Source organism: Paroedura picta, chromosome 4 (assembly GCF_049243985.1).
Source record: "Paroedura picta isolate Pp20150507F chromosome 4, Ppicta_v3.0, whole genome shotgun sequence".
Lineage (NCBI taxonomy): Eukaryota > Metazoa > Chordata > Lepidosauria > Squamata > Gekkonidae > Paroedura > Paroedura picta.
This window is the reverse complement of record NC_135372.1, coordinates 75,046,888-75,071,599: the sequence shown is the minus strand read 5'-3', so window position 1 is coordinate 75,071,599 and position 24,712 is coordinate 75,046,888. Positions and strand designations below refer to the sequence as shown.

Genomic DNA, 24,712 nt, shown 5'->3' with positions numbered 1-24,712 from the left:
AGAGAGGGGGAAAGTTGAAGCTGAAAGGAGCCAGCCCAGCCAATGTAAGTGGCAGCCATGCCTCAGGTTTTTTTAACAGAAGTTTTTTCTTTTCTTTATAAAGATATGCAGATACAGATGAGAAGAGAAATATATTTTGGTTACAGTATACTCTCATCCCTCAACCTCCCGTAGTCACTTTTCTTTGCTCGCTCCAAGCTTCATTTGGCAAGATAGTCAAAGTAGAAGCTCCGCTGCTCCTGTAATTCTTCCCTTGATCTTTTGTTTTAAATAAACTTTGCCATTTTCACTAATTCAGTAAGTTTATCCAGCCATAAGTCAGTAGTTGGCCCAGTTGTGCCGCACATACCTAGTGGGACTCTCACTCAAGCATACACTAAGGGGGAGGGGGGTTTCGGTGTAAAAATGTACTGAAAAACTCAGCTTATACTCAAGTATATACAGTAACTGAGAACTGAAGATATAAAGGGAATATTAAAAAATGTCCAGATTAATGACACAGTAAGCATAGCATAGCACATGCCCATATGGGAAACAAATACTATTTGTAGTGAGAGAGCTGCTTCTAGATTTTTTTGCAGGCATGAGGAATTTGGCTAAAATTAGTTGCTGGTTCTTATTGTTAGCTACCCTATCAGCAGAATAGTCCTTTATATGAATCTAGGACATAACAGAAGTAATGCTACTCTGTAGCAAAGTTGAATAAATGGACCTGGCATTGTTTCTACGCAAAATCTGGCCACAATACAATAAACATTTCCTAATAATTGTTTTTTTGGTTTTTATAGTTGGTTCTCCTATGTGGGCTTGCTTTTTTTGAGACAATATTTTACAGTCTCAGTGTGTCAGTGCTAACAGAAAATTATATAGAAAATACATATTTCCAAAATTTTGCTTTCAGTTATATAAGGATTTTATGTAGTCCACCAGAAATAAGATCTTGCTGTGTGTCAGGAATACAGTTCTTCCTTGATCTGCACTAGCATTTTTAACCACAAGAGGGGGGCCTCTTCTTGATAATTTAACCACGCTGAAACATGGATGTGTTCAAGTAAGGGGTTTCTGAAAAGGAAGTTTTCTTCTGTCGTTACTTGCAATTTGTAATTTTCTGTTGTACATGCTGCATCAACTGTCTTTCCAAAGGTGAAACAAGAATAAACAATGAAAAGCAGAAATACAATTCTGTCCCCAAATTCTGTTGTTATATACGCAAATTGAGAATAAAGGTAAAGGTATCCCCTATGCAAGCACCGGGTCATGTCTGACCCTTGGGATGACGCCCTCTAGCGTTTTCATGGCAGACTCAATACGGGGTGGTTTGCCAGTGCCTTCCCCAGTCATTACTGTTTACCCCCCAGCTAGCTGGGTACTCATTTTACCAACCTCGGAAAGATGGAAGGCTGAGTCAACCTTGAGCCAGCTGCTGGGATTAAACTCCCAGCCTCGTGGGCAGAGGTTCAGACTGCATGTCTGCTGCCTTACCACTCTGCGCCACAATCTGTTTATGAAAGATGGCATGCATGTGGTAGTTGCAAAATTACAAAGATTAAAGTCCTTGCTGTAATATATACCTACAGTGTATGATTGTGTCTTGTAAACCTAAGCTTCTGCTGTACTCAGTGTGATATTGTGGTTAGACTGTCAGACTCTGATCAGGTTCAGATCTCCACTCTGTAATGGAAGCTTGCTTGGTGACCTTGGGCCAGTCACCAAGTGGACAACACTGTAAATCCCTTTGAGTCCCCATTGGACTAAAAGGTAAAATATAAAAGAAGTTAATAATTAAAAAAAAATCGCCTCTCTCTTGCTGGTCAGGGTGTGGTTCAAGAAACCTTTCGTTCAGGCAATTGAATTAAGGAATTACCTACTTCTATGACTCTTGCCCCTGCTGTAGCAAAGGAAAAAGGGCCTGCTCTTCAGCTATCCAGGTGTTCCATAAAATTTATGAACCACAGGTTTGTCCAACTCCACAATAGGCAACAGTGTGGTAAAAAACTTTATAAAGGTCTTTGTTCAAAATTGTTTGAATTTCTTTTACACCGGGGATAGAATGTAGAAAACTGCTTCTACGTTTCCAGATTAATGACTTCAAGAATTGTATTACATTCAGTTAGAACAGGAGTTATTCTATCAATCTTCACTGCAGTCAGTGCTTTGCGATGATGCAGGAAGATGGTGCCCAGGTAGTTTGCCGCAACAATATTCTCCACTGCTGCTGCATATCTGATGATTCCCAAGTTGCCCCTTTGCTAGTTCCAGTATTCAGGACTTTTAGGACGTTTAAGTATGATGCTGCTACAGAGAGGCAATCAATCTCCACTCCATATTTTCTCTCTGGTTTAAATTAATCAAAAGGAAACATGACGGAGCCTCCTATCTGGCATTACCCTTCACAATATCCTAATAGCTTTTACGTCAGTTCGATTTCCAACCCTGCCGGCAGCTCTACTGGCTGGTGACTATTCCCACAGTTTGCTTTGTGCTTATGTATGTGCAGCGCTCATTAATGAGCCTCTTGTGGCGCAGAGTGGTAAGGCAGCAGACATGCAGCTTTTGCCCATGAGGCTGGGAGTTCAATCCCAGCAGCCGGCTCAAGGTTGACTCAGCCTTCCATCCTTCCGAGGTCGGTAAAATGAGTACCCAGCTTGCTGGGGGTAAACAGTAATGACTGGGGAAGGCACTGGCAGTGCAGTGCTCATTATAGTCTGTCTTGCTCCCACTATTCAGAACCTAGAACCAACTTTTTTATAATACTATTGAAGGCATTAACCTTTTCCTCAGAAGAAGAGAAGCTGATTTTGCTTCTCTATTATATATATAAAGAGGCCTAAAGATGAATTTGAAGCATGAAGTATTTCATCTGATAAGCATTTGGGGCTGGTTATTTTTAAATTATATATGATTTGTGCTCTGTGATTGATTGCAATGGCCTTTGTGCACATACAGTATTTTATCTGTTCATACCTTGCTTTTCTTGACAAGGGGGATGCAAAGGGGCTTGCATTGTTCTCCTCTATTTTATAACCTTGTGGAGTAGGTTAGACTGAGAGGATGTCACTGGTTCAGTGCCACCCAATGAGCTTCCATGGCAGCACGGGAACTTGGTTTCTCAGATTCTAACCCAACATGCTAATTACTACAAAGATGTTATTTATTGCTCTTAATTAAATTGCAAAGGAAATGAAAGTACAGACTTCAATGGAGTGTGTTAAAATATGTTTTGTAAGCATTCAGACAGACAGCATTTTGGTAACTTATCACATCAACTTTATGTTGATTAAAAGTAGGTGAATATAGAATGATCTGTTTTAAATCATAAAAGTTACATTATGCTTATACATGGGAGGTAGAAAATTAGAGCAAAAGTTATCAGGCAACTCTTCTGGTTGTTACAGCACCTCCGCTTCAGTAGACATTATGCCACTATGGCCCTGGTAGAAATCACTGTGGAATCAGGAAACTGTAGGTACTTGAGAAGTCCTGACTCCCATTTTAAAAGTGACCTTTAACTTACTAGACTTCACAAAATTACGTCAGTGCTCTAGTATCGTGCTTCTAGGAGACTTACCTTCTTGGTTTTCATCTCTTGATGAGAACTGTTAAAGTGGGAGCCACAACTGGATAGCAGGAAGTCATTTATAAACCTGCTTACTCAGCTGAAACAACTCCAGCTTCATATTGGTTTGGAGAGTACAGCCTGCCAACAAATCAATGCTTTTGACAGAGGAGCTGACCTAATAAACAGCTTTCTCTACGCTCAGGAAGAATACGGAATAGAGTTCACCCTTGTCAAATCCAGTTTGTGGTCACACAGGAGTTGCTTGACTTTGCTGCTGTAGTGATAAAAGACCTGATGAACGCCCATTTTCCTGAGGGACAGCAGTGTGGAATTGTATGTATTCTTTCTGACAGTGATCTTCCGGAGCAAGTGCAAGAAAACTTCTTCAGTTACAGAAACCACATTCAGCTAAAGGTTCAAGGAGCTATTTTAGGGTACCGAACTACTTCACTGAACCTCTACCCGGTAGATCAGCGCTTGCCAGTGTCGAGAATGATTTTTTAAAAATATTTTTTTTCACTATTATTGTAACATTCTATTTTTATGTAAATAAAAAAGGAACATGGAAGACAGTCCGCTGCCTATAATGACTTTGCCAACAGCACCTTATTATGACCAGAAATCAGGAACTAGTGGTCTACGGAAGAAGACTTACATTTTTGAGACTAAGCTAAACTACCTGCAAAATTTTATTCAGAGTATATTTTTTTCCATAGACCTAAGAGATCGACAAGGATCTACCATGGTAGTTGGAGGAGATGGGAGATTCTTTAATAAGCATGCAATAAAAGTAATAGTACAGATGGCTGCTGCCAATGGGGTGGGTATGATCACATCACTAATATTGTGAATGATCTTGACAGATGTGCTCATTCTCCATAAGTCAAAATTGCTCTAACCTTTGTAATTAACTTTTAAAAACTAGGATGCAGTTAGAGGACAAGTCTCATAGGGAAGAGACTTCAAGAAAAGTTACCTCAATATATTTCAAGCTATTTTGTGGTCTAATAGTGGAAATATATGTGGTAGTTAGTGGGAAATACTTGCATGTGTAGAACTATTGTCCGTTGCATTTCCTGTGTAGTCTACAAGCTGATGATGGTTGTTGTATAAATTCTGAAATGAGATTTGATGTGTCCAAATACCATGGCACAGATAGTAGGTATGTGATTGCTCATGTTTTTTTCTTTGCTTAGATCAGCCAAATCTGTTGCGTTATGAATGGAAAGCATGTTTTCAGTTTCTCAATGGATATAAATAGCTGAATAATTACTAGAATACTGGGAGACCATGATGTCAACAATAACACAATCTTTTTCACATGGTCAGATATGGTTCCGATTAAAATTCATGTGTTGGGAATAATTGTTATTTGCTTTAGCAGTTTGATTTCTTTGTAACACTTTGTGAAGACAAAGGGTGTGTTCATATGTGATGATAAAAATGCTTTTGAGCCTTTTGCATGAAGTTTGCGTTACACAGAAACTCTGTTAATGCAGAAGGGTAAGTGAATGTATAATGTAGCCAGTGTGGGTTTTGCATTTCCCATGTGAAAATGCTCAAAATCATTCTGTCAGTCCCTGTTGGTGTTTAGTTACTGAGCAGAAGCTATTGATCTCTAAGCAAAGTAAATGCATTTGAGAAGAAAATTCTGTAACTTAGAGACAAAATTAATAGGATACAGTACCCAGATCTACTTGCCAGGGCCATGGTTGCTGAAAAATGCAAAATAAATTACTTTCCCTGCTTTTCTGGGTCTAGAGAGGGAGGAGGGGCTACTGTTCAGAAAGCTTTGGAGCTGACTTCCTCTATCTGCTATAAAGCTGAACTTAACAAAATAACACTAATTTTCTGTCCCTCAAAGTGAAAAAGGAAAGGAAATGTCTATTCTAGTGTTCAGGCCCTGTGAGCCCTTCTTCCATGCCCAACCTGGGGTGAAAAGCGATGGAGTCTCTCCATATTTTGATGGGTTTTAGAAAGTGCAGCTTAATGTGAAAGTCTCCTACTCATTCATGAGCTGGAAGACAACAAGGAAATTTTTCCATATTCTTCTGAACTTAATTATTGCACAATACTAGCTGTGCCAGGGTCAGCAGATGAATAACTACAGCAGCCTCATGCTGTACCCTTCTCTAACTCAGGTACAAAAAGGGAGATAAATGTGTGATTTTGGTGTGCCCTTTCCCTGGCTATGTGTGTGCTATAATGCGGGTGTTTATTAAATGTTGAGATTGCTGAATTATAAAAAAAAGATATTTTAAAAGAAAGTTTTTTGAAAACTTTAGCATAAGTGGTAAGGCAGCAGACATGCAGTCTGAAAGCTTTGCCCATGAGGCTGGGAGTTCGATCCCAGCAGCCGGCTCTAGGTTGACTCAGCCTTCCATCCTTCCGAGGTCGGTAAAATGAGTATCCAGCTTGCTGGGCGGTAAATGGTAATGACTGGGGAAGGCACTGGCAAACCGCCCCGTATTGAGTCTGCCATGAAAATGCTAGAGGGCGTCACCCCAAGGGTCAGACATGACCCGGTGCTTGCACAGGGGATACCTTTACCTTTAAGCAGATATAAGTTCATTAAAATAATTTTGTTAGAGTGGCCAATTCTCCATTGTCTGTATGCAAGATAAGTCAATACATATCAGGAATTAAGAAGATCACTCCAAAACCAGTAGGGAACATTTAAGTCTACCAGGCCATTCTGCAGATCTTGAAACTGGAATGCTGCAGTCCAAAAATTTCCAAAGGAAGCTCCAGTATGAAGTTTCCAAATTGGAATTAATTAGCACATGTGATGCTGTGGAATTTGGTCTCAGTTGTCCAGGTAATAGTTAGCTTATGAAATAAAGATATTATTTACTCTGTCTAAGTGTTTATTGATATACATTGATCTCGTCATGATTTCATAACCAGCTGTCAGGAGAGGATCCTGCCTGTATTGATTAGTTTTGTTCATGGTATATATTTGTGATCTCTGTCACACATTCAGCTATGTCTTGCATTCCTTGGTTTTTGGCCTCATATTATAGATTTACAAATGTGTTGTTTTCCTGTCTGTTTTTGTAGTGTGTCTATGTACTAGGGTTGCCAATTTCCTGAAGAAAAGAATCCTGTCCCTTTAACAGAGACTTAATGAGTTGCCATTTACCAGTTGAGCTATTTACTTTCATGACATGTTTCAGGTGTCCATTTCCACACATTAGGTCACTGTTTAAGGGATGGGAGAATTTTCTCTAAGCCTGTTGGAAACCCTAATATTTACCTATCCACTTAGTTGATCATGAGTCTGATGAAGTTGATTCTGCCCCACAAAACATTTCTACCATATTAAACCTGTTCACGTTGCCATGGGTTCGTTCTGCCACTAGTTCTTTTTTGGAATTTGGATTGGGTTGTATTTTGGCAATAACACTTTGAACTGTGGTTACTACAATGTAACTTCAGAGTTCTGCATCATGTGTTCAGTTAAGAGAAAAGCAAATTTGAAATAGCACCTGAACATTATACAGCAGTACTTATGTATTGCTCATTGAAGTGTAACCTCTAATGAGCACAAATGTTTTTTAAATGCTTTTGGACTCATTTTCCAAGTCTGGCAATAACAGATTAAGTCCTGTTATCCGTCCTTCCATATACATACTCTGTTTTCGTTCTTTGAGCCCTCTCTGGAAACCTCAATTGTATTTAATTTTTAAGAGGGCTATTTTTCTGTCTCCCATGAAGTTAGAGTACATTAGAACAAGCAACTGAATATCAAGATCTCTGTCACCTCAATAATATCTGGACTTCAGTCCAGTCCAGAGTTGTGCACACTTAGGTCATGGAAAAATCTGTGGAGAATTTGTAAACTAACTTGACATACTATTGTTGTCCTGGTGATATGGCTGTTGTAGCTTTTGAAAAAGAAGAGGGAGGTGGCAATCCAATATGGCAAAATTTTAGGTAAATTGAGGTTTAAAGAAAAGAGTACTTTTAATTATTTTTGCATATTATTTTAATGCAGTTTTTTACCTAAGTGTCAGTGTAATAACTGTAAGTACTTCCTGTAATACATTTTTCAGCACCAGTGAATTTACTAATGGCTTTATCACAGTAGCTGCAGAATACCAGATATGCTTCAAGGGACAGTCTCAAATACAAATTGAAAGATATATACACTGCATCTTGTGAACAGCAGGTTTACCAATATACAGTAGAGGAGGTACAGTTACCTCTTCAGGAATGCTGCATCCCAGTGGATTTCCGAATAAGACCACACGTACTTGGGAGGTGATTCATGTACCTTTTAATGCTGGTTTGTTTCCCTCTAATTGAACAGAACCGTACCACTGCAAGTGGTTGGAATTAAGTAATCTATATTCTGAAGTGGGGTTAACATACCGATTTAATTTAATTAACGGAAATGAATAATAGTGACCTCATTTGGACTGCCTAGATAGTGGTATCTATAATTAGTGTCATAATTGTGGCACAGTTAAATTGCTGTTGAAGCCACATATAGAATGCTGATGTGTAATTCCAGTTCCCTTCCTGTTGGATAGATCTTCTGAAGAGGAGGCTGGTACTACAGTCAGCAGCTAACTTGATTCAGTAATCTGATCTCTGCTATTTAAGAGCCCTGCTTATTTTTACATACATCATTTTTTTTAGCCTTACAATCAACCAATATATCATTTTCTAACGTTTACATTGTTTTATTCTGCTGAAAATTTCTCTTTCCATCCAGCTATTTGAATATCTGGAAGAAATGGGATTGAAATGTGAACATCCACAGTGCCTTGAGTAGTTGTAACTTACACCTACTTCCGTTTAGTCTTACTCAGCCTTCCTCCCATCTTATGCCAACAGAATCATAACAAGCTATCGGTATACACTGCCCCTTACCTAGCAGTGCTGAATATATTTAGCTTTGTCTTCACATAACTTGCTTACCGGTACCAAAAAAGTGGCAAAAACTCTAACTTTAATAGGGAAGTATTAAAATAATTAATTTATATGTTCAAAAATAGTGGAATGTTGAGCCTAATGAGATTTAAACCAGATCTCTTTGTTTATTGATGAAAATATGTGAGTGCACATCTAGTTACTTAGGAGCATTAATTCTTGAAGCAGTGTAGAGACATGACTAGAAGTTTGTGTGTGGTTCATCAAGTTATGCCATTGGAGCAGGCGTTCAAGTGCCTGAATTGGCCAGAATTGGAAATCCACGATGAAATGGGGTTAAATCTCTAGTTCCTTTTGATTGGTCTATTTTAGTCATATGATTGAGAACCAGAATCACTAGAAAGACATTCATAAAATTTACCATATTATAGTTTCTTTGCAAATACTATTCTTTTTAGGACACTACTCTCTTTCACTCTTTCTCTCTCAACAGTGTGCAGCTCATTAAAAAGACTTCTGGGTGGACCTTTCCCCCCCCTTGCATTATTCTTACATTAAAAATCACCCTATCCTGTATGCCTTCCCTAGCAGAAGCAAAAGCAGTGTGCGTATCACTGACACCATTTAAAAATTAATTAGACAACTTTAGTCTACTAATGATGCAGTGACTTAAAGCTGTGGTGATTAATTTTAATATCATGCATTCTGGTCCAAAGTTTCTAACTCTGAAGTTCTGGGCTGCTTGGCTCTTTATTGGAAGCCTATGCCACAATTCCATCAGGAAGAGTTCAGATGAATTTCGTTGTCTTTTGGTCATCTTTCACCTTTGAAAAGGGAAAGCAATTCAGTAAGAGGATTCTGTTGGGTCAGACACTTCTGATAAAAAGTCATTTAGTGTATTTGAGGCACTTAATAATACTTTGGATCCAAGTAGTTCATTTTTTTATTATTAGTAGTAGAAGAATTGGTTCTTATATGCCGCTTTTCTCTACCCGAAGGAGGCTCAGAGTAGCTTACAGTCGCCTTCCCATTCCTCTTTCCCCACAACAGACACCCTGTGAGGTAGGTGAGGCTGAGAGAGCCCAGATATCACTGTTTGGTCAGAGCAGTTTTATCAGTGCTGTGGCAAGCCCAATGTCATCCAGCTGGCTGCATGTGGGGGAGCACGGAATCAAACCCTGCTCACCAGATTAGCAGTTGCCGTTCTTAACCACTACCCCATGCTGGCTTTAGGAAATCCTTGTTTTCATTGGAATTGGGATAACTGATAAAAGTATTTCAAGTCAGAGAACTTGGCCTAAGCGGTGTTATCAGATTCAGATTGCATAATTACATGAAAATAAAAAAAACTAAATTTTACTGATAATTGAACATTCAATTCAATTCAATATTTATTTACGGTCATTCAGGCCAAAATTATTGATAATTGGTTTATTTATAAAGTATAATTATGAACAATTGTTATTCATGATCTCAACTAGTGAATAGTTGGTTCTGAATGCATGCCCTGCTGAGGGTTTTTCCAATAACATTTACAGAACAGGAGTCTGGTTCCACTTCAGCCTTTCTCTGGAAATAAGGCAGGCTATAGTAAATGTATGGGATTACATATGTAACAGATAATATATTCAGGATTCTGCTGAATGTACAGCAAATCTTAAGTAGCGTACAGTGGCATCAGTAGGTCCTTCAAAAACAAAGGTCCTACAGGTGCCCACCCCATGAAATGCCTGATTGTCAAGGTCAATCTCAGTGGTTTCCCCCTGTCTTTGGAACTGACTCCCTTGAGTCCTGTGGGAGCTTCTAGCATTCCGCAAAGCTTGTAAGGCAAGTTTGCAGCCTTTGGTTGGTGTTATGAATCGGGAGCAGCGAGTTGCTTTAATTCCTCAGAGTGGTTTGTTGTTCAGCTAATGTTTTATCTCGTTTTATTGTTTTGTATTTAGCACGCTTACTTATATTGTATGTATATTTATTGTATTTTTAAATATTGTAAGCTGCCCCAAGTACTCTATGGGGAGAGGGTGCAATGTATAAAATGAGTCAACAAATAGAAGAGTGCACCATTATTTAAGATGACACTGTTTGTTATTTGTTACTAGATGAGGGTTTATATTTACACATCTACATTAAAATGTTTGTGTACGGCCTATAAAGTCCTATTGTGTCCTCTCCCCCTTTAATCCTTATTCTAGATTGGACGCTTAGTGATTGGACAAAATGGAATCCTATCTACCCCTGCTGTATCCTGCATTATTAGAAAAATCAAAGCTATTGGTGGCATAATTTTGACAGCAAGTCACAACCCTGGTGGACCCAATGGAGATTTTGGTATTAAATTCAATACTTCAAATGGAGGTGAGCAATTCCGCTCCATTCCTCCTTCAGTCCCTTCTCATATCTGTGATCATTTTATCTCTTGCCTATTTTGAAATGCTCCATCATTTCTCCATATGCTGTTCCAGTTTATTACTGCTTGATGGGTATTTAGTAACGCCTGTGCTTCAAACATCTCTATGATTGGCAGCTGGAAGTGGAATGAAAGTTGAGGGTAGAAAAGAAGGAAGTAGGGTAGCAAAGTAGGAATGAGATAAGCATAATAAAGTCAACATGCTAACTATTTTTGAAGACCTTTTAATGTAACTTTAAATTGTTTTCTCAATAATCTACAGTCCTTTAAAGCAGGGGTAGTCAAACTGCAGCCCTCCAGATGTCCATGGACTTACAATTCCCAGCGAACGCTGGCAGGGGCTCATAGGAATGGTAGTCCATGGACATTTGGAGGGCCGCAGTTTGACTACCCCTGCTTTAAACCCTCACACAAAATTATTTAAGTGCAGATATATATGTATTTTACCCTGTTGTGCATTTGGAAACATCAGAGTGTCTTCTCAACAAGGCTATTATCTGGGTACACACCCATTTAAACTATAACAATGGGTACCTCTAATATGATCATTTTTATTTGATACATTCATAGTGTGATTTTCAGTCATAGTGGCTTTCCAGAAGATTTACAGTTCAGATAACTGAAGCAGTTTGTGGAGATGTAAAGTTCCATGTTGCCGTTTAAGGCTCTTGTTTATACAGTGAAGGAAGCGTCAGATAACTGCAGCATTTGTTGGGACTTAGCAGGGCTCCGGGAATATTAGTCGATAGGGATGCCGATGAGAAGCACATCCCATATGCGTCCTTTAATCTCAGCCCCACCCTCTAGCTGCTGGTGGCTTCAATAGCTGGGTGCTGTGGTGCCAGATGATAAAGACTGCAAGTGCAGCTTGTGAAATCACCTAAGCAACAAAGAGACTGATAAGTGCTATATCTTTTTTGGGGACAGGAGGGGGGGGGTGTCTGGGAACTTTTCTGAGTCAATGATAAAACGAAAGCATACATAAAAATCAAAGGCATCTCTGTTTTTTAAGGGTGGGAGGAAACCCCAAACAGCAACAACATGGCAGCCAAGGCCAAGCAGGAAAAGTCTTTACTTGGCACCTAAAATTCTGTAGAGTAGGTACTACATGAACAGATGGAGATGAAGACATTGTAACTAAGAAGTCTCCATGTTGCCTCTGAAGCCGCTGGATAAGAGGAATAATATGTGTTGGAGCTTTGATGTATGTATGGAAGGAATTCCAGGTAGCACACAGATGATTTAAATTGCCTCCTTATATTGGAATTCCATGTGTACCTTTGCTTAGTTTTAAATCAGAATATAGACTCTGTAACTTGGGTTTAGTGAAGTCTTTATCAGAAGGTTTTTTTAAAGGCTGCAAAACTTGTTCTCAAGAAACATTTTGTCTTTAAAAAATTGTCTTCAAAAGTATACCCTCATGCTGTTTCCTTTAAAATGAGAGATCACTTTATGTATCAGTTACAATCTGTTTTAATCACTAGGGCCTGCTCCTGAAGGGATTACTGATAAAATTTTCCAGATTAGCAAGACTATTGAAGAGTATGCCATATGTCCAGATCTACAAGTAGACCTTGGTACTATTGGAAAGCAACAATTTGACTTGGAAAACAAGTTTAAGCCATTCACAGGCAAGTAAAATCTGCTTTCAGCATATCTTTTGTAGTAGCTGAAATTTATATATTGTTGTAGTAATCCTTCAAAATTGAATAGGGAATCTTCCACTGAGCCAGGAGACATTGAATGAAATAGAAGCTGGCAAGCTTTATAAATTTGAGGGATTTTTTTTTTTTACTGTACAGTCTCATGCTTTGTTTTAATTGAAAAAAAATTAACCATGCAATCCCAGGCAGAGTTACACCCGCCTAACCCATAGATGGGAGGGGACACAATGTGACATAGCCCAGTCCCATCAGATCTCGGAAGCCAAGTAGGGCCTGTACTTGCAAGGGAGGCCATTAAGGAAAGTAATGACAACTCCCTCTGCTTCTCGCTTGCCTTGAAGGCCCCTTGCTGGTATTGTCATAAATCAGCTGATTTTACCTGTCTGATTTGATATTATGTTGGGGGACAAAACGGAGAGGCCAGTCCACAGAGCACCTGTTATAGATTTGAGAGCATTAAGTTTCATTAAGGTAACAACTGATGTTAACAAGCCTGAGAATATGGAGGATAATTAAGGACCGATGCTTAAAACAGCCTGTCTCTGTACACTATTTTGGCCAAAAGAAAATACATGTATATAACAATATATAAATCTCTGCATTTTACACAAAAGTAAAGTTTGATTCTGTCTTTGTTTTTCCCTTTGGTGTTGTCAAAAACATTCACATTTTTGATGGGACCACATGCTGTATTGAATAATAGCATCTAATTAAAAAGTTTCTTTACATTGTAGCTAAATCCACCCACATGTATTTTGTTTTTATTTTTCAGTTGAAATTGTGGACTCAGTGGAAGCTTATGCCAATATGTTGAGGAATATTTTTGATTTTAGTGCACTAAAAGAACTACTCTCAGGTCAAAACCATCTAAAGATTCGCTTAGATGCTATGCATGGAGGTATGAAAGAAAAAATGGGCACAGTTCCATCTTCTTTATATATTCCCCATATCTTGCAGTTCTTCAATATTTCATGCTTTGTTTGTCAGTGCCACTGACACAGTGTAAAAGTTATAGCAGTATGTTTTAATATACAAACCATTTGTATGCTAAACACTAATTCTCCCTTAATGCTCATGACCAATATATGGTGAAACATATTAATACCTTTTTAGTTGGGTGCCTACAATTCTTTAAAATATGTTTTATTAATGTGAATAACTAGAAGAATGCCTAGTTTCTATGTATTGTTTATAAGTTTAATGTAAACCGCCCTGAGCCTCCAGGGAGGGCGGTATAGAAATATAATAAATAAATAAATAAATAAATAAATAAATAATAACAAAAAACATTTTGAACAGAATCTTCAGAGAATGTATTTAATTGGTGTTAACATTCTCTGATTTGTATTTATTGCTGAATCAGTTGTTGGCCCTTATGTAAAAAAGATAATCTGTGAAGAACTTGGAGCACCTGCAAATTCTGCTGTGAACTGCTTGCCTCTTGAAGATTTTGGTGGCCACCATCCAGATCCAAACTTAACTTATGCTGCTGACTTAGTCCAGACCATGAAGACTGGCGAGTATGATTTTGGAGCTGCCTTTGATGGAGATGGGGTATGTGAAAATACACAGCTTTCCTGTAAGAGAATATACTGAACTTGTCCTCAGTACAAACAGAACACATTTTAAATCTGGGTTGAATTTGTCTTTGCATTTCAGAACAGTGACCCAACTGAATGCTGCTTTAGAAGACTATTATAAGACAGAATATTAAAATTTGTATGTTTTAAGAACACTGAAAAATGTGTTGGAAATAGTTGTAGTTTTTCTAACATTGCCAAACTTTCTGTTAATCTAAGAGCCAGAGTTCCAAACCACAGTTCTTTAGGATACAAAGTTTCTTCTCACAAACAGAGCTAGAAAGTTACCTTCTTTAAAAGTGAGAATTCTAAAGCCCCTAGTGAAATCAAACAAAATTTATTTGGGGTCCAAATGACATGCAGCTCTATCTCTTTTCATTTAATCCTGGAGAAGCAGTTGAAATAGTGGTATTTGGACTTGGTGATTGACTAGATTAGAGCTGCCAACAAATTAATCTGAAAATTAATCTGTATGAGACTGAGGTCCTTTTGGCCAGAAAACTCACTACCCTGGAGGTCTGCCTTTATTGGATGTAGTTGCACTCATCTTGAAAACCTAGGATTGTAGCTTGGGGATGATCCTAGTCTAATGCTGCTCTTTATGGCTCATGGAGTGACTGTGAGCAAGAGTCCCTTTAAACCAGCTCTGGTTAAAGGTATCTCTTTAATTTTACAGCTGTGCCCCATTTTTGACCATCACATCCTAGTGATGTCCACACTATTATACTGTTATTTGCTCTACATGAACTTGTGTTTAAAAATTGTTCAGAAACTATAGCTGGTCCAAAATGCAGCTGCCAAATTGTTGATGGAGAAAAACTGTCAGGAACATTTTACTTGTATTGCTTTCAGCTTATACTAGTTACAAGTTAGTGCTGGTTTTTACCCTTAAAACTGTAGATAGTTTGGGACCACAGTATCTCAAGGATCACCTTTTTCTGTGTAGACATTGATAATTGTCAAGTGTGCCCATGGAATAAACTAAGTTGCTTTTTTTGGAGGGCATTATCAATAGAGATGGTCTGTTTATAGAATTCCCATGTTAAATGCAATATTTTCCAGAACGCATTGCTAGCTGCTTCAGGATAGCTTTCACAATTATCTTGGTTTTAGATACATGAAAACTAGGGATTGTTTTAATGCCTGGTTACAGTCGTCATACAGTTTTGCGTGTGCTACTAATTTGTTGCAGTTAGAATCATAGAATCATAGAGTTGGAAGGGGCCATACAGGCCATCTAGTCCAACCCCCTGCTCAATGCAGGATCAGCCCAAAGCATCCAAGAAAAGTGTGTATCCAACCTTTGCTTGAAGACTGCCAGTGAGGGGAAGCTCACCACCTCCTTAGGCAGCCTATTCCACTGCTGTATTACTCTGTGAAAATTTTTTTCCTAATATCTAGCCTATATCGTTGTACTTGTAGTTTAAACCCATTACTGCGTGTCCTTTCCTCTGCAGCCAATGGGAACAGCATCCTGCCCTCCTCCAAATGACAACCTTTCAAATATTTAAAGAGGGCTATCATGTCCCCTCTCAACCTCCTTTTTTCCAGGCTGAACATTCCCAAGTCCCTCAACCTATCTTCATAGAGCTTGGTCCCTTGGTCCCAGGTCATCCTTCCTCCCTTTTTTGAAGATCGAAATAACGTTTGCTCTCTTCCAGTCCTCCGGGACATCTCCATTCCTTAAAGAGGTCCCGAAGATGATGGACAAGGGTTGTGCAAGTTCTCTGGAAAGTTCTTTGAGCACTCTTGGGTGCATTTCATCTGGCCCATGGGATTTGAATTCATCCAGTGCAGCTAAATGCCTCTCAACAACCTCTCTGTCCATTTCAACCTGCCACCCAGACACTATCTCTTGGCTACTGCCATCTCTAGATGTGCCTAAACCCTTTGACCTGTGGGGAAAAGCAAATGTAAAATAAGCACTGAGCCTTTCTGCTTTCTCTGCATCCTCTGTTAGAGTTTGTCCATCTGCACCCAACAGTGGGCCTATTGCCTCCTTTACTTTACGTTTGCTCCTCACATAACTGAAAAATCTTTTCTTGTTACAGTGGGCTTCCCTGGCTAATCTTAGCTCACTCTCGGCTTTGGCCTTTCTGATGATTGATCTACAGTGCCTAGTAACCTGTAGGTACTCTTCTTTAGAGCTCTGTCCTTCCCTCCATTTCCCTCCATTTCTTAGTTGTCCCTAAGAACCACTTTCCTTTGATGGCAGGGCAGGCTGTAAATGTGTTCAGTAAACATAAAGCCAAGTTGCCTGACAGAGATGCAATGGAGTTGCTCACTTTTCTCCTTCTATCTTCTATTTTACCTTCTTAATAGGTAAAAAGGAAAATTACTTGTTATTGTTAAAAAAAAACCCCACAACTGTTTTTATAAAATTATGGGTTTTATTTTTAAATAGATATTAATGAAATATCTTCCATATATTGTTAATGGATACAGTATATAAGAAGTGATTTTTTAAATTCAGCCTGTTCTTAAAACTGTGTCTTTTTTCTAGGGTTGTAGAATAAACAGTTACTTTTATTCTGTAATTTGTGTTAACAACTGAAAATTCAGGGTTCTGTGGCCTTCTTTTTTTCTTTTTTCTTTTATTTTTTTGCTGTCTTTGTTAGGATCGCAACATGATACTTGGAAAGCATGGATTCTTTGTGAACCCTTCAGACTCGGTGGCTGCTATTGCTGCAAATATTTTCAGTATTCCTTATTTTCAACAAACAGGAGTCCGGGGGTTTGCCCGAAGCATGCCTACGAGTGGAGCAATTGACAGGTGAGATTTAAAAAGGGGAATCTGTTCTCTGTGCTTAGTGGCTATAGATCTGCTCTGAGCTTCCCAAACGTGGACTTGGCTCCAATGAGTTGTTTTAACATACATCCAGGGACTTGGCTATCCCCGTAACTCTTTGATGCTGCTACTTTTAACAGCATATTTTGCTACATTACAAGCTGCATTTCACATTCCTCTCAGTTCCAATAGGGGGTTTGCCAAGTGTTTAGCCTAAGGAGACCCTAATTGTGTGCTTTTTTAGGCCCTGATCATATTCATAATCTATGTAAACTTTAAAACTCATCCCTTCCAGGTTGATGCCAAGGAAAATAAAATGGATGATTCTGAAAGATGTATATATTAAATAGGATGCCTAACTAAGTTACTATTTTCTGCAGTTTTCATTGGTGGTTCTAACCCAAAGTAACATTTTGAGGGGGCTTTCTCTTCTTTTCTTTCTGTAGGGTGGCCAAAGCTACAAAGATTGCTTTGTATGAAACCCCAACAGGTTGGAAGTTTTTTGGAAATCTAATGGACGCAAACAAATTATCTCTGTGTGGAGAGGAAAGTTTTGGTACTGGTAAGTGAATTGCATTAATCTTTAGTGTTGCCCAACCTGTCTTTACTGTAAAGACTGATCTTTCTAACAAAGTATTTTGAAGGTTATGAAACTTACTGAGTAGAATGGGAAAAATGTTCTTTTGATTATAGCGATACCAGATTCAGCATATAGCCTATTAATTTAAGGGCACAGACTAATGTTACAATTATATAGTAAGGGTTCAATCCAGGCTACTGAGCATAATCACCCTCATGTCAATATAGCGAGGCAGGGAATAATGCAGACATAAGATATAACATTTCCATTTCTCTTCTTGCACAGGCAGGTTGTTCCCATCTAGCCATGCCACTTCTGTCAAGGAAAGCAAGCTTGGATCTTCCTTGTAATGATATAGTGGTTGCAGGTGTGCCCAATTAAGACATGCTGAAGCCCTGGGCAGGGTTGAACTTAAGAGCCCCATGGCATTAAGAGCCCCATGGCATTAAAAAAAAATCTATATTTCGGAGACCATCATAATCTGAGCCTTCACTTGTATCTTACTTAGCTTGTGCATAAATCCAGGGCTGCCTAAGTGGATACCACATGAGCAGGAGAAGAGAAACAAAGCTCTGTTCAGCCCTTTGGAGGATCTCCCAAATATGATTGCTGCAATGGACTGACTGGAGTTCATTTTCTTTTTTAAAAAAAACACTTAGTCTGAAGGTAATAGAAGATTGTGTGATGTATAAAAATTCATGATGGTGGAATTTATGCTATAAAGGGATGTCTGTCATCAGAATTCAAGGTTTCCCCTCCAAAAACACCAACTGAAAGGAAAGATACATCAGTGGAACTTAGTATGAGCTGCTGAAGAGTTGGCAATATATCTGGCAAGGCAGCAATAATATATGGGAAGAACTGAAATGAGTTGAGACTTAGGTTGCTAAAGATTTGATGCTGTGCAATTGTGCAATTCCATGTAAAAGCATTTATATATTCATTACTGGAGAATTGGGATTAAGAAGTAGAAAGGTGATACCCAAATATAGGCAAAGACAATATTATGCACTTACAAGCCATGAGAATGGGGCTGTCCCAATATTCCTACTAGCCTGGACAGTCATAACTTCCAGTGGAATTCTATACAGAATTACCCTAGCCTAAATATGAATATGAGCCTCTTGTGGCACAGAGTGGTAAGGCAGCCGTCTGAAAGCTTTGCCCATGAGGCTGGGAGTTCAATCCCAGCAGCCGGCTCAAGGTTGACTCAGCCTTCCATCCTTCCGAGGTTGGTAAAATGAGTACCCAGCTTGCTGGGGGGTAAACGGTAATGACTGGGGAAGGCACTGGCCAACCATCCTGTATTGAGTCTGCCATGAAAACGCTGGAGGGCGTCACCCCAAGGGTCAGTCATGACTCGGTACTTGCACAGGGGATACCTTTACCTTTAAATATGATTAGAGTAACTTTGCATGATAAAACGTTACCTTTAAAGTGTCATTCTGCTAGTTTCATGGCAGCTTCCTAACTGTTTACTTCACAACCTGAAGGCAACTTACAAAAGACACTAGGCCTCACTTTGCAGGACTTCACAAGGTCAAGTGCACAGACAACAAAGCCCACAAAGGAGGAGACAGCATAAGTATAGTACATATTTTGTCATTTATATATATTTTGTTTTATCTATTTTATCTATAGGTATATTGCCCCTCCCGAGCCAATTGTACAACCTTGAAAAATATTCATTAATACAATACTGTATCAATAAAACAGTGCAATTATTCAGTTATTCAATAAATAAATATTTAAAGCTGAAAAGTTGACATAGCTCCATTGAAGGTGTAGGGAGAGAGAGGGGGAGGGCAGAATGAGAGAGGCCCAGCCAGATTGCACTAAGTTGGTTTCCACTGGCCTCATCCAAATTCTTGATGGAAGAGCTGCATCTTAAGGCCCTGCAGAATTCAGAAAGTTCCATCAAGGCCCTGATCTTATCTGGGAATGCATTCCACCAAGCAGGAGTAAGGGCCGAGAAGGCCCTGGCCCAATTGAAGCATACTTCCTTGGGGCTGAGGACTCTCAGCTAGTTGGTGTTGGCTGATCAGAGTACTCTCATGGGATGTACTCAAGCAGTCACTCAGATACTCAGGGCCCAGACAATGTATGGTCTTGAAGGCCGGAACCAAAATTTAACTGGAAACCACTACAGTTGCTGAAGGACTGTCTTTATATGGGCTCTCTGGGGTGTTTGTGTGAGTACCCGCAGCTACATTCTGGATCAGTTGCAATTTCTGGATCAGAAACAAGGGAAGGCCTATGTAAAGTAAGTTACAGTAGTCAAGTTTAAATGTTTTCCAGGTTTGTGACCATAGTATGCCAGACATATTAATTGCATCCATCCCAACTTTTCAAACTTAGTTTCAGCCTTATGGGTTCAAATGATGTGTCCTTCAGTCTCTTTCTCTTCATGCAGCCATCTATCACAGTTGACGAAATAGAAAAAGGTAATTAACACAAACTGTGTCTTAAGTCACTTGTTTCTGGACTTTGTGTTTGCAGGATCTGATCATATTCGTGAAAAAGATGGACTTTGGGCTGTCTTGGCATGGCTGTCAATCATAGCTGTCCGTAAACAAAGTGTAGAAGAGATTTTGAAAGATCACTGGCAAAAATATGGGAGGAACTTTTTCACAAGGTGAGGATTAACCTGGCAAATTCACCTGGATGAAAAGTGCTGTTGCCATAAAGCGTGATCATGAAAAGAAGGAATTCCATAATCTTTTCTCCATAAAAACGATGATGCAAATGCCCAGTGCTCAGTTGTACTATTTACTTGGCTGATCTTTCCCTGTTCCACTTCAGTCCAGATGCTGCCTTATTCTTGAACAATATTAAGTTGGGATTTCACTTATAAAATTGTTCTGTGGCCTCGCTGCCCATAATATTTTAAATCAAGAATCTGAGAGTTATCATGAGAAAATGACCTAAAAACAAAAGTTTTAAAATGAAGCATATTTGGGGCTTTGTGCTTTGTAGGTTTCTGTCTTTCTCTAATTAAAGTCTCCATTCTAGATATGACTATGAAGAGGTAGATGCTGAGAGTGCAAATAAGATGATGAAGGATCTAGAGACGATATTCTTTGATCGTTCCTTTGTGGGGAAAAAGCTGTCAGCTGGTGACAAATCATACACTGTGGAGAAAGCCGATAACTTTGAGTACAGTGATCCTGTGGATGGAAGCATTTCAAGAAACCAGGTATATGGCGTAATAAGAGTAAACTTGTTATAGATTTAAATGTTTAGATGTATTTGGTTGCTATACACTTGATAATGATGCCCTTAGATATAGCCATAGTGTCCAGTCTTGACAAACCATTTTGTTGTAATTTCTAGTCAAAAAGCCCAACATTGTGGTGCTAGCTCAAATTACTGTTATGCTATGGAAAGTGTAGAAACCCTGTAGTCATCATCTTTTACCCCTGAAGAGTCCCACTAGGATAGAGGAGCAGATTCCTATACCTTCTGTATAGGGTGGAAAGTGCTATAAGAACCTTTGTCTTAAGAAAAATACCTTAAGAAAAACACTATATGATATCTGAAAATACCATACTGGGATGGCATCTTCCAAAACCTAAGGCATCTGTGATTTCAGTTAATGTACACTTCCACCATTTAGCCTGTAAATGCAGAAGAGATCCCACAAAAAGCATTTGCCTGGTCTCCACGTTCAGACATTCTGTCTGATGGCTTTGCCAGCTGGTGTGGAGTGCAGGAAAACTGGTATCTGCAAGCTGCTGGTAATTTCGACCGAAGACTTCAAAATTCAAGCCATTTTTCTATTTATAAGTAAGTGGTATATCTCTTTGTCTTTCTGTCCTGAAATCTTTCCTGCAGCAGACCCGGCTAATCCTAGTATACATATTATGTTTCCTGCAGTTATGAAGTTCAGGGCAAGCCCTGTGTTCCCTGAGAACAAATAATAGCACTGCCTCAGCTATAACCCTCTCCCATTGCTTAACTGAATTAACATGAAGCCTATGCAGGGCATACACTTGGCTCTTCCCCCAGAAGATGTGCCCAGATTAGCAATGCTCCATCATTATCCGAATGCTGAGATGCTGATACAGAAGTCAGGTCATCTATAAATATATAGAAACAAACTTGGTCTAAAAGTATATTTTGTTGGGAAAGAAACAAGAGACAAATGAATACAAAACATTTAAATTGTTCAAAGACATTAACAATATTTTTTCTTCAGTAGAAGCATAATTTAGTACTCCTGCAGCTCCGTAATTTGGAAAGCTCTCCCCAAGGAAGAGTGACTGGGGAATGATGAGGGACACTCAAGGACAGGCAGCTAGCTGTCAAACAAGTATCTGCTTACTTCTCTGTGCTCAGAAATGTTTAGGGAGGGAATATTCTTCCAGGAAAACATGCTTGTATTGACGTAAATCTCTTGAATGTTTGTGTGTGTTTTTTCCTTGTCTTGGTAGGGTTTGAGGCTCATCTTTGCTGATGGCTCTCGCATCATCTTTAGACTAAGTGGCACAGGAAGTGCTGGAGCAACTGTGCGGCTATATATAGACAGCTATGAAAAAGATCCTCCCAAAATATATGAAGATCCACAGGTAGTGTTAATAGTTGTGCTCTCCATATCATTTTTTCCCTTTCTGTCCCTTCTTGCATGTCACAAGGCTGAGACATCTGCCCAGAATTTTATGATCAGAAGAACTGGTACAGGTTCATAAATGTACTAAATATTTATTTGTAATGTAGACTCTGTGAAGAACCCATTCCCGAAGAAGAAAAGGCAGAAATAAGAATGCCATTATGAGGGTTATGAGGGGTAGGAAGTGGAATGTTGCTATACAGCAAAACCATCAAAGTCTTTCTATCTAACTCTGGTTCCAGAGCTTTGATACTGATACTTCTCCTAATTTCTTCTTATTAAAAAACAATGATATGTGTTGTAAACAAACACTGCATTTCTTTCTTTTTTAGGTAAAGAGTATAGCTTGGTGTAGTGGTTAGGAGTGCGGACTTCTAATCTGGCGAGCCAGGTTCAATTCTGCATTCCCCCACATGCTGCCAGTTGGGTGACCTTGGGCTCGCTATGGCACTGATAAAACTGTCTGACCGAGCAGGAATATCAGGGCTCTCTCAGCCTCACCCACCTCACAGGGTGTCTGTTGTGGGGAGAGGAAAGGGAATAAGCCGCTTTGAGATTCCTTCGGGTAAAGAAAAGCAGCATATAAGAACCAACTCTTCTTCTTCTAGCTTGATACAAGTGTTTATGCAAGTGGAATGAGTGGCACCTGGAGGTGGGGACATTTGGGGCTGCTAAGGGGTTGGGAGGCAAGAAGGTTGTATTTTGCAAGCAGAAATCCTTCAGCCTTCAGAACAGTCCAAAAGTGCTGTTCCATTCGCATAGCAGTACTTACATTAGCAGGGCAGCATTACTCTTGGCAGAGGCAGAAACCCATTGCCCGTTCTACCTCTGACTGCAGATACTCCATTCCCACATGTCCAGTGCCAGTCAGAGGGTCCTCACTTCCCAGAATAGAAGTTCAGGGGCCTTGGTGGACTGTGGTGGGAAGAGAGGATGTAAAGATCTTGCTCCAAGATATCATGTGGATTCTGCTCTGTCTGGATTGATAGGAAATTACGCCAGTTTCTAGATCTTAGCATTTATCCTTTTATACAAGGTTTGTGAGCAAGCCTTGAAGTAATTTTTTGAAATCTAAATATGATCGCATTTTTACTTATGTGTGATCTTTGGTCTGATTCTTGTTCTTTGTTTTCTTTCTTTGCAGGTCATGTTGGCTCCCCTCATCTCCATTGCATTGGAGCTTTCTCAACTTCATGAGAGAACTGGCCGCACTGGCCCCACAGTCATCACATAAAAACAGAAGAACCTTAGGCCACTGAAATAGAGGACTTGGATTGATGGGCAGCTGTCTATTGGAATCAGCTAGTCTTCCCAAATGTATCCCTTAAAACTGCTAATACTATTTAAGAAGCACGATGAAATGAGAAAATAATAGATATAATTTTTAAAAAGAGCAAAGTTTACACTGTGTGTATGCTGATAGACATTGTCTTTGTATTGTCACTTGTTGCCTTTCTAATTTGTTCATAGTACTTACTTAGTATACTCCTTTTGATTTAGCAGGAGTTAAAACAAATATACTGTATTAAAACAACAATGGGAGTTAATCCTGTTGGCCTTTCTTTTTCAGAAGTTCCCGAATTGCCTCTGCACAGATGGCCTTTTTTTTGGGGGGGAGGGGCAATGTGTAGACTTTCTTTTAATCTCTGTGCCATCAAGTATGCATTCACTGTAAATGTCAGCTCCCCCTTCTCTGAAACATACTATTTCAGAGAATATCTACCATTTGACCTCTGTGCCACAACCTGGTATACAAAGACCCTTCCATGGAAATCAGAATTACAAATATTAAAATGATATGGATCAGTATCACTGTGGAAATGTTTTTATTTTGCCATGAATGCGATAAAGCAGGCGCTAGTTGTACTTAACCCCCATCCCCATATTCATTCTGCATTTGGCACAAAAAAGATAAGCTCTTATGGATACTATTAATTCCCCCTGGCCTTTAGATTTTCATCCCATGTTCAATAATATGGGTTATCCTCTACTTGATCTGGTCTCAGTCTTCTGCCTTGATGGCCAATGTATGGTTCTCAGTCATGTTTCCTTCTGTTCTACACCTACACCTGTTAAGCTCACATCCTGGAATGCTCTGGCATTGAAATGTATCAAATAGAAGCCTACTGGGAGGCACGATGCTATCTGCTCCCAAAGAACCAGCCACAGAAGCATACTAAGAAGATAACATCTTTCTAGTTCTCTTCATGTAAGACTTCTGGAATTTGTAGGTAGCGATCATGATCACTGATCTGAGAGGCAATTTAAAATCTGAAAAACAAGTTTTAAAAGATGCCATTTCCCTCACTGCTCACAGATGTTCCGCTTCCCATCTCAAAGAAGTGTTTTGAAGAAAAGGCTGAAGCCAGAGTCACAGATGAGAGCACTTTGGGGCATGTGGGTGAGAGTGATCACTGATGGGCAGTGAAGGCACCAATAGCTTCAAGGATATATAATAATATGAAACAATTTGGCATCTGTTAACATGTATACAATTGCAATCTTACTGGGAAGTTAGTACCTCTGAAATCTGTGGAACTAGTTACTTCACCAAAAAAAAAAAAAAGGCACAGGACCAGGCAGCATAAGAATTTTGCATTAGCCAGACAACCAGCTTGATCAGCCTGCTGATAGGAATAAGATACAG

General features: G+C 39.3%; 1 protein-coding gene across 1 annotated transcript in view; it reads left to right on the top strand.

Annotated features, from left to right (window-relative positions):
* Positions 1–23,874, top strand: part of PGM1 (phosphoglucomutase 1) — a 31,838-nt gene extending 7,964 nt beyond the window's left edge. The window contains exons 2-11 of the mRNA XM_077333479.1: positions 10,630–10,792; positions 12,329–12,475; positions 13,281–13,406; positions 13,872–14,062; positions 16,707–16,861; positions 17,323–17,438; positions 19,956–20,091; positions 20,469–20,652; positions 21,890–22,024; positions 23,210–23,874. Of these exons, the coding sequence (XP_077189594.1) occupies positions 10,630–10,792; positions 12,329–12,475; positions 13,281–13,406; positions 13,872–14,062; positions 16,707–16,861; positions 17,323–17,438; positions 19,956–20,091; positions 20,469–20,652; positions 21,890–22,024; positions 23,210–23,299 (1,443 nt within the window). The 3' untranslated portion in view covers positions 23,300–23,874. The remainder of the gene's footprint in view (positions 1–10,629; positions 10,793–12,328; positions 12,476–13,280; positions 13,407–13,871; positions 14,063–16,706; positions 16,862–17,322; positions 17,439–19,955; positions 20,092–20,468; positions 20,653–21,889; positions 22,025–23,209) is intronic.
* Positions 23,875–24,712: the final 838 nt, after the last annotated feature.